The 13,319-nt window shown below is 47.1% G+C and overlaps 1 protein-coding gene and 1 pseudogene across 1 annotated transcript in view; one reads left to right on the top strand and one right to left on the bottom strand.

Moving 5' to 3' along the window:
* Positions 1–6,739: 6,739 nt before the first annotated feature.
* LOC113745697 (hepatocyte nuclear factor 1-alpha-like) lies at positions 6,740–11,803 on the top strand (annotated as a pseudogene).
* ciiih12orf43 (chromosome III C12orf43 homolog) overlaps positions 11,599–13,319 on the bottom strand; it is a 3,140-nt gene continuing 1,419 nt past the window's right edge. Inside the window, exons 3-6 of the mRNA XM_027278270.1 lie at positions 12,311–12,410; positions 12,152–12,229; positions 11,971–12,058; positions 11,599–11,797 (exon numbers count right to left, since the gene is read on the bottom strand). Of these exons, the coding sequence (XP_027134071.1) occupies positions 12,016–12,058; positions 12,152–12,229; positions 12,311–12,410 (221 nt within the window). The 3' untranslated portion in view covers positions 11,599–11,797; positions 11,971–12,015. The remainder of the gene's footprint in view (positions 11,798–11,970; positions 12,059–12,151; positions 12,230–12,310; positions 12,411–13,319) is intronic.

Genomic DNA, 13,319 nt, shown 5'->3' with positions numbered 1-13,319 from the left:
ACTCCACGCGTGACGACGTCTGCATCTCTGTAATACAGCTGACAGCAGCAGACACGTTAATTACATTATTCTGATTATTAACGATGATTACAGATTACAAACCTGTCTGCAGTCAGACTCACCTGTCCAGAAGGTTCCCCAGCTTCTTGGCGACGTGAGTTTGAAACCCCTGAGTGACCTGCAGCTCGTTTCCGTCGTGTTCGTGGGCGGCGACGACGACTCTGTAAGACAGAGAAAAACCTAAAGACTGAGACCAAGACCAAGACTTTGAGTGGTTAAGACCAAGACCGAGGCCGGACAGTCTTTAGCTTAGGTAGCTAATATTCCTCAAATGTAGCTGCTGTTAGCTCAGTTTGTTAGCTAACGTTAGCCACGCTGCTAGTGTTTGTACCACAGGAGTTTTTGGACCACCGGGAAGAAGAGGAGGTTTACAGCTGATGTTGTGCCAGAACAGGAGCTAGACGATTCATAAATTAGCATCATGGATCATGTTAGCCACTGAAACTATTAAAAACACAAACAAACATATCCACTCATAGAGTTTTGGTAGCGATAACGTTAGCATGAGTTAGCTAGCAAGTTAACGTTAGCCAGCTGAAACCAGACGATGACATGTTTCATGAGCTAACGTGACAGAGGAAGCTAAGAAGAGTAGCTCACACGGCTACAAACTGTAGCTGCTGCTAGTTAACAGTACACACAGGCTCTGACTTTGGACTGTTGACAATAACAGGCTATTTATAAGCTAACTCACTTGGCTACAAACTGTAGCTGCTGCTAGTTAAACTTAGCTTTTGGTGTTTACACAGCAGCTTTTGGTGCAGCAGTGTTGTGCCAGAACAGGAGCTGAGCGTGCAGTGTAACCTTTAAACTCAGCTGACGTTAGCCACAGTGTAGCAACATGTTTCATGCTTTGCAGTGACGTTAGCTCTGACTTTGGACTGTTGACAATAACAGGCTAACGTGACAGAGGAAGCTAAGAAGAGTAGCTCACACGGCTACAAGCTGTAGCTGCTGCTAGTTAAACTTAGCTGTTGGTGCAGCGGTGTTGTGCCAGAACAGGAGCTGGAGCACATGTTTCATGCTCTCAGTGATCAGCTGTTCATGTCAGCTCACCTCTTTGACTGCTGCAGGTCAGAGGCTCCATCTGCAACACACACACAGTCAGAGTTAATTAAAGTGATTAAAACTTAATGAAGCAGCGTCAGCTCCTCCTGTGGCCGGGAGGAGAGGAAAGGGGGGAGGTAGAGTCAAAAAGGACTACCACTCACACCATCCCAACCCCTGTGGATGTTCACTGAGCCCCGACACAGCCGGGCCACGAGAGAGGCCCCAAAACTCGCAGCTAAGGGGACATTTGTTTATGATTTCTGGTATCCCGAGAAATGATTGTAAATGATTTGCTTTTTATCTTTCTTCGGTGACTAGAGAATTCTTCAACTGTGGAAAAGGGGCAGAACAGAGGAGAGGATGGAGTGGAGGGGGTGGGGGGGTCACTATGGAAACAAAACCCATGGCGAGTTAGCGGCGTCCACCATATGGAGCTACTTGTCATAGCTGTCGTGCCTGCAAGTACACTTACACAGAGGGGAACCGCGGACGCCCAAAACAACTGCCACCATTTTGTACTTCGCCAGCAACACACACCGTCCCTCCTGCAACCTGTCAGAGCGAAGGTGCACCTTCATCTTGATCATCAGAGCTCACCTTAAGGGACTTCATCCGGCAAGACTCACAGGAGCTCAACGTGGCATCCGTATCACGCTGCTCTACTCATTCTCCGGCTAAAACCAACCCCACAGGTGCGGCACACCTTAAGGTGCACCTTCATCCAGCAAAGACCGCAACAGGCGCTGCACCTGTCCTTCGAGTAAGTTGCACCTCGCTCCAGTCTTTGCTGGATGAAGTGCACCTTCCTTCATCCGGGTCCATCTGCCAAAGACTCAAACAAAGGTACGAGCCTCAGAAAAGCCCTTAACACGGTGACACAGGGCGCGCTGCAGAAGACTTCAAACAACTTCCACTATTTTGTAACTCTGCCGTTTTGTAACTGTTTCCTCATGAAGGTGCACCTTTGAGGCGGATGAAGGCGCACCTTTAGCGGATGAAGGCGCACCTTAAGCGATGAAGGCGCACCTTAGCGGATGAAGGTGCACCTTCGCTCCGAGCCAGCAGGGTTGGAAGAAGCAGCTTCTCTTCATTCATTTCAAACAGTGACTAACACCCAAACCACCACCACCCCACAGAGGAAGCGGAGGGAGGGAGGCGGGGGCAGTTGGTCCCTATGGCGACCAACGGGCCACATTGTTCCCCAAACCGGCCCACATTCATTACTGACAAAAAGACACTGCACACACACCACACCACACACAACACACACACACAGTGCGAACACAGGCGGTTAATACACGTTGAAAGTTTAAATGTTGCACCCTCTCTGTCGGATTCGGGAAAAATCCACTAATCGAACAGTGAGTGTCGGGATTAGCCGGTGGTGAAGTAAACAACAGAGAACTCACTGTTTTGGAGTCCAGCTCGTGCCTCGTTGAGCCAGAACTTTATCCACGCCGGCCTGATCCCAAAGGTGACGAATCCAAACCCTCTGCAGGCGCGAGGAGGAAGGGAAGGAGGCTTAGTGACACAGACCTGATGTGACATAGTAATGATACGTTATGAGCGGGCAGGAATCAGGAGGTCAGATAAACTTTCAGCTCCCCTCACTCACCTCGAGCGCTTAGTAACCGGATCTCGCATCCACATACACGCCTTCACCCGCCGTACTTACAGAAGACTCCTTCAGACCGCTGCAGGCAAACACACACCACACAAGCTGCACACCAGAACTTCATTCATGAGCCCGAGAGGCGAACCATCAGAGGATACACCTCGGCGGCGGTTCTCTAACGTTCTTTAAAGGTTCTGTAAAGGTTTACCTTGTGTTGTCTGCCAGCTGAGTCCACCTATGAACATTTACGTGAAGGGAAACAAGAGAAACATTTAAATTAAAGTTTGCACACTCAGATTTAAACTTCTTAATCCAGATAGAGAGTCCCAGACCAGGACCAGGAACCAGGACCAAACTTTCTTTACCAGGGTCGTGGGGGAGTCCACGGTTGGACAGGCTGCTCTGGCTCCCTTCCGTCTCCATTCCGGTGTCCGAGCTGCTGTGTGTGGTGTGTGTGTGTGTGTTCCGAGCCGAGCCGAGCGAGCCGTGGCGGGAGGACAGCGGAGAGTGAGTGAGAGAGCTGGGCGGGGGTTTGGCCCCGGGAGCGGGCCAATGCGGGCTGGGCTCGCGACAGACTCCGCCTCCATCCACACACAAGCCGAGCCACGCACGAGAGTCCAACCCGCAACACATCAACACGCCGCGTCGCTGCAGGCCTACAAAAAAAGCACGGTGGAGCGAGCGCCCATAACGTATGAATGTAATCTGATTACTGATGTTTGTGTAAAGTTTACACTATAAATAGTGTTTTATTCTGAAATATTTCTAATTATTTGAAATAATTGAAATATATTGAAATTAATTAAATAATTTTAAACTTCACTGTTTATCATTGAAAATATATATTATAAAATAATAATAATTAATAACCCTGACACTGCTGGAAGAGACTTTATCTGCCTGATTTAGATTTATTACACTTTTGTTAAGTTTTTTAGAGTTTATCATCTAACCAGAAGATGCATCTGACAGGGTATATAAATATGATAAATAAACAGATATTACAGCAGGTAGATAAAAGTGATTACAGGTGTGTGTTCATTTATAGGAAACGCTGGAAGTAGAGCTGGTATCAGTGTGTGAATGTGTCCTTACAATCTACTATTCAATGATTATACAAGTTAAAGGACTAACACAGACCGATATGCACTGATGGTTTTTCTATTCTTTATTTCCAGAATTGGCGACGCTGTTCATTTTTATCACTCAGAGAAAAATTCACTTTGTGTTTATTTCTCTTCTATGAGCAGGCTTCAGCATCTGATCTTAAAAAATAAAAACAAACAACCACAACAACTCCATAGATTTATGTTACTGTTGGAGATAAAAAGTCAAAAGTTTGTCCAGTTCTGTTTAATTTAATCATCTGAGACATGAAAAACTTTTCCAACCACAATATGTCAGAGTTTTATAGTTATAAGTCAAAATCTGATTATTATCATTTATTAACCGATTCTGACTTAAAACACATAGGCTTTTTATTGTGAAGGCAGACTCTCCTTACTCCTGGGACATTCCGACTAACTTGACCTGATTTCCGTCCGATCACTGATCCACGATTGAAGAATTCACCTGTGAATGATTCAAACAGGTGAAACTCATCATCACAGTCGTCACATTCAAATCATGAAAAAAAAAGAGACTGACCGGCTCCCGACTTCAGGACGTCTGTGCATTCACTGCACTGGACCTTAAGTATTTATTAGCACAAAGCGTCCAGTTAATCTTCTCAACACTGACTCACATGTGACCCGCTAACCGACCTGAATGCGATCGACTCGAACAGAAGGCTTTGACGGAGTCCGCGGGTCGTCTCATCGTGACGTCTGCACGATTTTAGATTCAGACGTCCTTCAAACTAAACTAAGCTAGCCGACTAACACCGCCAGTTAATGAGCCAAACATGATCTTGGTCACTTGTAGTTTAACTTGGTTTGTTTTTAACTTGCTAATAACTAACCAGGTAACTATGTGAAGCTGACTCACTCCTGGAGCCGGCCTCAAGTGGACGAGGACAGAACTGCAGTTTTGTAGTTTTTCAGCTAACTGCATTGATGACTGCTCTTTTGTAGATTATCTTCACTTTATTTTATTCGTGTTTTCTTCACCCCGGGTGGATGTGAGGGTGTTCGCAGGCCTCTGTCCTCTCCAGACGAGCAGATGAAGCTCTGGACGTGGGGCAGGGGTTTTGGACGGAATTAAGGGTGTGGTTAAATTTCTGTCTGCATGAGCAATGGGTTGAATGGTCGGGACGGTGGAGGCGGCGGCGGCGGTTTGGGGGTGGGTGGAACACAGAGAGAGGGAAGCAGCCAGCAATGGCTCACTAATGAGAGATGGACCTGTGGGGATGGTATCTCATTACCAATCAACAGAGCTTTGAGTCCTCTGGAGAGGGAAACGGGAGCCTAATGTGTGCTGCATGTGGTCCATTGATAAACCGGGCCTGTGGGCCGGAGCATTAGTCACGGCGGTATCTGACTGCTGGAAACGGCGCACACACACCGCCCTCTGTCCGGATTTGGTGAGGAGTTTTCTCTGAATAGTACAATGGGGACTTAATTACAGTCAGTGGCAGTGTCTCAGGGAGATAGAGGGAGCTCTGTTACCCTTCCAAATACAGTATAATGCCATCTTCCCAAGGGTGGGGTGGGGTAACAAGGCTCCACACAAAAAGGGCTGATAGGCCGAACCTGAGAATGGTATAAGGTGATCCAGGCAGAGAAAGTGAGCGTTTTTTACACTGAAAGAGAGAGAAAAGATAAGGACGACATTAACTCTCAAAGGTTTTCTCCCATCACTTTGCCCTCTTTACTTTACACCAGAGGAACACACACAGGACTCAAATAAATGAGTTTAAACGGACGAAAGAGTCGGAAAACTTTTTAGTTTAACGCGACCTAGGACAGAATGAAGCCAGGAAGAGCTTAAACGTCGTTCTCTGTAACTTACGTTTTTTTTAAGACAGAAAAGAAAAGAAAAGATGTTAGAATATCAACAGGTGGAAGAAAAATATGAACGTCACGTGAAAACACGAGCTCCACCTCACAACTCCAACAGTTCACTCACGACTCCTCGTTTGTTTTCAGGTATTTGAGACCAAAGATTTTCACCTGAAAGTTCAAATTAGATCTGTGTCACAGATTATTATTAATTGTTACCAGTTACCTTTAATACTTAGACACTATAGTAATATACTTAGTTTTGTAATTTTTACATATTGCAGTGACTTTTTCACTATTAATCACACAAATACACACCAGTGGTGAAATGTGAGTACATTTACTCAAGTATGTAAGTACTTTAAAATAATCTCCAGTTTCAGTCATACATGAAAATACATTAAAACATGAGCCTGCTTTAATACTTTGAACACATTTTAAGTTTTATATGTACATATTAAATAATAATAATTAAACATATAAAAACATCTGATGGACACAGACTGTTCCAGTCACACGAGGAGACTTTCACGTCCTCGACCGAGACGTTCAGACGTGACGCAGCAGCGCTCTCTACAGGCGTGTTGGACACATTGAACATGTCTGTGCTTTATTTTGACACTTCCACTTAAGGTTTTAAAATATTCAGATAAAAACGGACAGACGAGCGTCTGCGATTCATCTCGTGTGTTTTGTTTCCTCGTCTCGTCTCTGAGAGGCGATCTGCCGCCTCCGTAACGTCCGCTCACTTTATTTATTGTTTTGAAATGAACTTTGGCCGGCGTTGAGCTGAGGGAGTGAGGACAAAGTTCACATGTAAGGAGGAAGGGGGTTCAAAAAAGAGAAAAAAAGAAAATGACCTTTGAAAAGCAAACAGCAGGTGGAGAGCTGAACCAGGCGGCTCAGGACACATCAGGAGGAAACTCGACTGGGAAAATGAAAGCTGAAGAGGGACTGCAAAATATAATGGAGGCCCCGCGCCGCTGCACGGCGTCATTTGACTTGTGTTTGCTCGCGAGGCGGTGGTGGAGGCGGCAGCAGCAGCGAGGTTAAAGGCATCAGAGTGATAAAAATCATGGAGGAGAGGATAGAGGCGAGCCAAGGCGAGGCCGAGGAGCCGTCTAACCGCCCTCCAGAGCAGCTCATCTGGGCCCTGCTTGGGTCCGGACGTGTCCCGGGACGTCTGGTCCAAGCGGTTGGGGAACGGGAGCGAGACAGGGCGAGCGACAAGGCGGAGGTGAAGGGTGACGGAGAGAGCTCCGAGGAAGGCGAAATGGATTTCCACCCGCCGATCTTCAGGGAGCTGGAGAAGCTTTCCCAGAGGAGGCTCCAAACTGAGGGCCGAGGTCGACCAGCTCCTGCAGTGAGTAGAAACCTCCAGAAAAAAAAAATCACTTAAATCTGCGACAGTTTTCCAGCCGGACCCGATCTGAGCCGTCCTACCTCCTTCTCCTGCTTCTGGCTTCTGAGGCGAATTTAAAGAGGGTTCCTCCTTTTGCTAGTTACTAATTACCCACCCCTCCATCATTATTCGTGTGGCCATTTCTTAAAATAAGCTGCATGCATAGGTGAAGATTAATGGAGCCGGGCTGGTCATGTGAGGCAGTGTTACATAACGCAGGAGTGATTTTTCCACAGGCTTGTTTTCTGATTTTTCTTCGGACGACGCCAGGCATTTTATCAGACGTATTGTGTTTATCTGCTCCTGAATGGACAGTTAGAAACTGTTAAATTAGGCTTCATAAACCCTTTTACAGTTTCCCCTCCCGTGATCCAAAGGTTTGGACTTTGCCCCCTGTGTGCGTTCTCTTATCTCTCCTGTCAAAGCCTCTCTTTACTTCCCCCTGAGTGGCAACGCTTTAATACTAATGTGGCAAACTGAGCCTGCAAAGAGCTTAGAAATTTTGGACGTCCAGCTGAACATCCCAAAATTTAACTGCTGCTCTGCCAAACCAAACTGACGATAACACCTCGACATCAACCCCAAAACTGACTCCTAATTTCTTGGGTAGCAAGAAATTTAAGAGTCATGGTTGATGACCAGCTAACCTTCTCTGATCACATATACTCAGTACCTGACTCACATGCACCCAGCTCCTGATACAGTCTGTGGTCATCTGACCGTCCTCTTGACGGGCTCCCCCTGCACAGTGAAACCCCTTCAGAGGATCCAGAACACGGCAGCGTGCCTGGTCTACAACCACCCAAAAGGTCACGTTACCCCCGCTGCTCACGAGCCTCTGCCTACAAAGTAGTCTCCGGTCTTGCACCCACCTTAGTCCAACAAAACCTTACAGTTACCTCCTCCAATGAACGAGTTTGGACAATCCAAACTTTTCTGTCTGTTGTTCCCCGTTGGTGGAACGTCCTACCAGTTCCTACAGATCAGGGGCTCCCTCTACCTTCACAGACCTCCGAAGACCTCCAGCTCTTCAGAGAGGACCTCCTCCCCTTTAGATTGTCACTGAAACTTGAAGCTTGATTGTTTCCCTGCTTGAAAGTCGCTTTGAATAAAAGCATCAGTCAGTGACTATATGGCTATCATTGTCCAACAGTGGCGACCCCTGGCACGTTGCAAAAATGGTGAAAAGCTACAGCAGCAACACAACCTCCCTCAGAGAGAGGTGGTGGAGTCCACGGGACTCAACCAGTCCCACCTCTCCCAGCACTGAACAAAGGCACGCCCATGAAGAACCAGAGAGAGCCGCTCTGTACACCTGGTACGTCAAGAAGCAATGCGAGATCAGCCAGCGTGAGTACAACGAGCAGCCATGGGGCTGTAAAACCTAATTTCTGCTTTTAAATATCAAATACCAGCTCCCCACCACTGTGAGACTATTACCATCCTCTTTCAGAGTTTACCAACGCCAAGCATGGCCTGTCATCTGGGGAGGAGCCAGGTGAGGACAACAGGAAGGGACGGAGGAAAGGTTCAAATGGGGCCCGGCGTCCCCTGCAGATCTTTTTCATGCCTACGAACGACAGAAAAACCCCAGCAAAGAGGAGAGGAGGGATAGTGGAGGATGCAACAGGTGAGACTTAGTGATGGTGTGTCAGATTAACCCACCAAAACCAACCTGACCCAACCAGTACCCAATCCTGGGCCTGTTTTCTACCTGCACCTGACTGGTCAACTCACAAAGGTTTACAGAACCAGATCTCTAATGTCCTTTGGTTTAATAGTGACAAAGGTGACCAATCACCAGGGTCATTCCTAAGTTCCAGGGTCAACTAGCTCAGTTAGATTTAGAGTCAGAGAATTTTCCACCCCAGCAACCTAGAACCCAAGTTCCTTATGTTCCCTAGCCCCTAAACCTTAACCCTAAAACGTATGGTTTTCTAAGTTCCCAGGGCTTGTGGATTAAAGTTTGGCGGTTAGGGAACATAATACCCTGGGAATGTAGATCCAGGTAACACTGGACCCCAGGAACATACATAAGTTCCACGAGGCACACCGCTTTCATAATGTAAAGCAAAATTTGTATGTTCTACCTCCCTTAGGGCGGAGTGTCTCCAGAGGGGGGTATCTCCCTCCCAGCTTGCTGGCCTGGGATCCAACCTGGTAACCGAGGTCCGAGTGTACAACTGGTTTCGCCAACCGCCGCAAAGAGGAGGCCTTCCGTCACAAACTGGCTCTCGACACACCTTACAACAACCAATCTGCCTCCTCCTCTCACGGCAACCTCCCAGCAAGTCCTGAACACGGTAATACCCAAAGAGTCTTCAATGAGCTTGAAGAAAGTGAAATCGGAAGCTGGACAAAAGCGTGATCTTTAGACTTTCTTCTCTATTTGTGGACATGACTGTACTGGTTCTGGTACAGATTCTCATATTTCAGTAACTCATGCAGGTCTGATGTGTCTTTTCAGGGGTGAAATACAGCCAGCAGATCCTGTGCGACACCGTGAGCTCAGCCAGAGGTACGGAGGAGAAAGAGTTGGACGTCTTGTGGTCAGTCCTACCAACTGGAGCCCAGCCACACACTCCTCGAGACACACAACCTCAAGCAGGTGAGAGGAGTCCGGTCTGTCCTTATTGTACCTGTGTGCACTACTGCCATTATAAAACCATGTTGTCCTCTGGTTTCAGTGTCCAGCGGTGGACCACTGCCCCCAGTAAGCACTCGACCTCGCTGCACAGCCTGTCCGCCTCCCCTGCATTCATCAGAGCCTCATCATGGCCTCACTGCCCAGCGTCATGAGCCTGGGGGAGTCCTCGCTTCTCATTGGTAACACTACCTTTGTTTTTTGCATTTGTAGCACCGCCGAGTACTTGATTTGAAAGAAACTTTGTTTCTGGTGCTGGGTGGACACATCCTGCCAGTTTTGTGATGACTGGCCCAAAGGTTGTAGACTTTGGTCTGGTTTTGTGCGGAGCCACGTCCCTTCTGAAGTTCATTGGTCAATATGTTGAACAGTAAAAAAGATACCAATGAGATTTATGCGAGGTACCTGTGGTACCCTAACCCAAGTGCTAGGGTTAGGAAACATAGGAACATCCCATGTCCTATGTTCCTAACCCAATGCTAGGTTAGGAAACATAGGAACATGGAATGTTTGATGAGATTGGTCCGAGAGGCTTTTTGTTGGACTTGTTCGTTCACTGTTAAGTCAATCAAACCCTTTCAGGACCTAAATGTCTTTGGTCCACAGGTCTAGCCCCCACGCAGCCTCAGACCGTGCCCGTCATCAACAACGTTGGGGGCGGATCACCACTCTCCAGCCAATCTCGTTCCAGCAGCTTGTCATGCCTCGTCCCAGCAGCCGATATCCCAGCACTCCACAGTCACATGGGCGAGTCCCTTCATGGCAACCATGGCGCAGCTGCCATGCCACAGTAAGACAACAACAACAACAACACAACATGAGTTCAACAGTCGAGTAAAGATTAATTCACCCGGTTCTCGTTTCAGTGTATAAGTCCGACTCGCCTCAGTACCATTCGTCCAGCCTGCTGTCTCAGGCCATGGTCATCGCGGACAGCAGCAGCCTGGGGACGCTGACCAGCCTCGCCGCCGTCAGACAGGTAACATGGTCTCATCATGGTTCAACTCATTTGTTAAGACATGAAAATAATGAGGAAACACTGTGATCTTTCTCTGGGTAGATTTTAACAGCAGATCGGAGGAACAGACGGACTCACCTTTACAAGAGAACTCTCTACACCTGCAGCCTCACACACCTGTGCCAGGTACAGAACATGTTTTTATCAATGAAACATTCAGCTTCAGACCAGATTAGTCGACTTTAGTCTTTAAAAACAACCGTACCTGTATTAACGACGTACACACCTGTCTTAACGAGACGCTATTGAGCACGTTCTAAATGTCTAGTTGACCAATCAGATTGCTTGTTGCAAAGTAAATAAGGTCCAAACGTCTGTTTTCTGCCTCAGCGTCTTCCGAGAGCCCGAGCTGATCCAGCCTCTCAGTCCACAGACAGTCACCAGTCTCACCTCCTGTCGCCGTCACGACAGACATCAGCTACATCCCTACACAGATGGTGTCTACGGCTCAGTGAAACATCATCGGACCGCGATCTGGATCGACAGCGAACTGTCCAGGCGTTGAAAAGACTCTAACACGAACGAGAATCCACATCAGAGAAGAAGAAGATTCACTTTTGATACAACAACTGAAAAATCAACAAGAAAATCTTTTTTTTATTAAAAACTTTAGAAATATTCAGAAATTGTACATGAAGTTTGAACGAATGTTACCTGCTTTGTTCATCTTGTATCTGCTGCAAATATACTTTTTGGAAAACACATGAGCGTCCGGTCATTTCAAAAGAGCGTCACAAAAGACCAGTTCAGTTTTTCTTCTGGCGCTTCCTTCTCGCTTCTTTTTCTTTTTCCGTTTCACTTCCGTTCGCCGTTTCTTGAGGAGAAGCCGCACAGTCATCTCCGTTCCTTTTCCTCTTCTTCTTCTTCTTCTCTTAACGTTACTCTCTTCCCTCCCCACATCTTTCTTATTCTCTGGAACAACGTGGCTCTCCTCTGCCTCTTTCTTCTTCTTCTCTCTTCTTTGTGTTTCCGAGCAGTGAAGCTCCCTGAGAACGTCGAGGAAGGGAGGAGATCTTTGATGGACACCGCCGCCTCCTTCAGCCTCATTTCCATCTCGCTGTCGCTGTCACTGTGATAAACAAGAAACTAATGTGACACTCTGATTGACTTGTAGATGTGCAGATCAGGCCAAAACTTAAATATGTTAAATATCAACATCCGGACGACGTTAGACTCAGATGGAAACAGACTAAATCTACCAACAATTGGAAAACACCAAAGAAGAAGAAGGAGGAGGAGAACCTGGAGCTGGGAGCAGGTCGACGCCTCACAGGAGCTGGAGGCTCATCAGCTGTTTGGCCGGGGACCGACGTAAGAAAACAGACGAAACCTGAAAAACAACAAATACACCTGAACAGGTGAGCAGGTGAGGATTTAAAGAGACAGAGTCGTCGTAAAAACATCAAAACAAAGAGAAACTTTACCTCCATCGTCGTCGTCGTCGTCGTCGTCACGGTTAGCCGACTCCACGCGTGACGACGTCTGCATCTCTGTAATACAGCTGACAGCAGCAGACATGTAAATTACTTTATCTGATTATTCGATGATTACAGTTTACAAACCTGTCTGCAGTCAGACTCACCTGTCCAGAAGGTTCCCCAGCTTCTTGGCGACGTGAGTTTGAAACCCCTGAGTGACCTGCAGCTCGTTTCCGTCGTGTTCGTGGGCGGCGACGACGACTCGTAAGACAGAGAAAAAACCAAAGACTGAGACAAGACCAAGACTTGAGTGGTTAAGACCAAGACCGAGGCCGGACAGTCTTTAGCTTAGGTAGCTAATATTCCTCAAATGTAGCTGCTGTTAGCTCAGTTGTTTAGCTAACGTTAGCCACGCTGCTAGTGTTTTTACCACAGGAGTTTTTGGACCACCGGGAAGAAGAAGAAGAGGAGGTTTACAGCTGATGTTGTGCCAGAACAGGAGCTAGACGATTCATAAATTAGCATCATGGATCATGTTAGCTACTGAAACTATTAAAAAAACAAAACAAATCCACTCATAGAGTTTGGTAGCGAAACGTTAGCATGAGTTAACTAGCAAGTTGCGTTAGCCAGCTGAAACCAGACTATGACATGTTTCATGAGCTAACGTGACAGAGGAAGCAAGAAGAGTAGCTCACCACGGCTACAAACTGTAGCTGCGGCTAGTTAAACTTTGCTTTTACACGGAGCTTTTGGTGCAGCGGTGTTGTGCCAGAACAGGAGCTGACATGCAGTGTAACTTTAAACTCTGCTGACGTTAGCCACAGGTAGCAACATGTTTCATGCTTTGCAGTGACGTTAGCTCTGACTTTGGACTCATTAGGGATGGGATCAAGAAACCGGTTTTTGTTGAGAACGGTTCCGTGTGTTTCAATTCCATGGAATCGTTTGCAGTTTATCTAACGACTCTTATCAATTCCAGAAAGCACGACAAATTACGTCACGTAACTTTACACAAGTTTCTCACGTGCAGTGCAATCAGTAGTAACAATGTCACCCACTCGGTTCAAACGCCCAAAGTTCGGTGCATTTCACCAAAACAGACGTCAACAGGGCGACTTGCAATCATGCAAAGTGGAGATAACGGTCAGGAGGGAACACGACCAACATGCA

Source organism: Larimichthys crocea, chromosome III, assembly GCF_000972845.2.
Source record: "Larimichthys crocea isolate SSNF chromosome III, L_crocea_2.0, whole genome shotgun sequence".
Taxonomy (NCBI): Eukaryota; Metazoa; Chordata; class Actinopteri; family Sciaenidae; genus Larimichthys; species Larimichthys crocea.
Note: the sequence above shows the minus strand (reverse complement) of the source record. Positions and strands in the feature narration are given on the sequence as shown.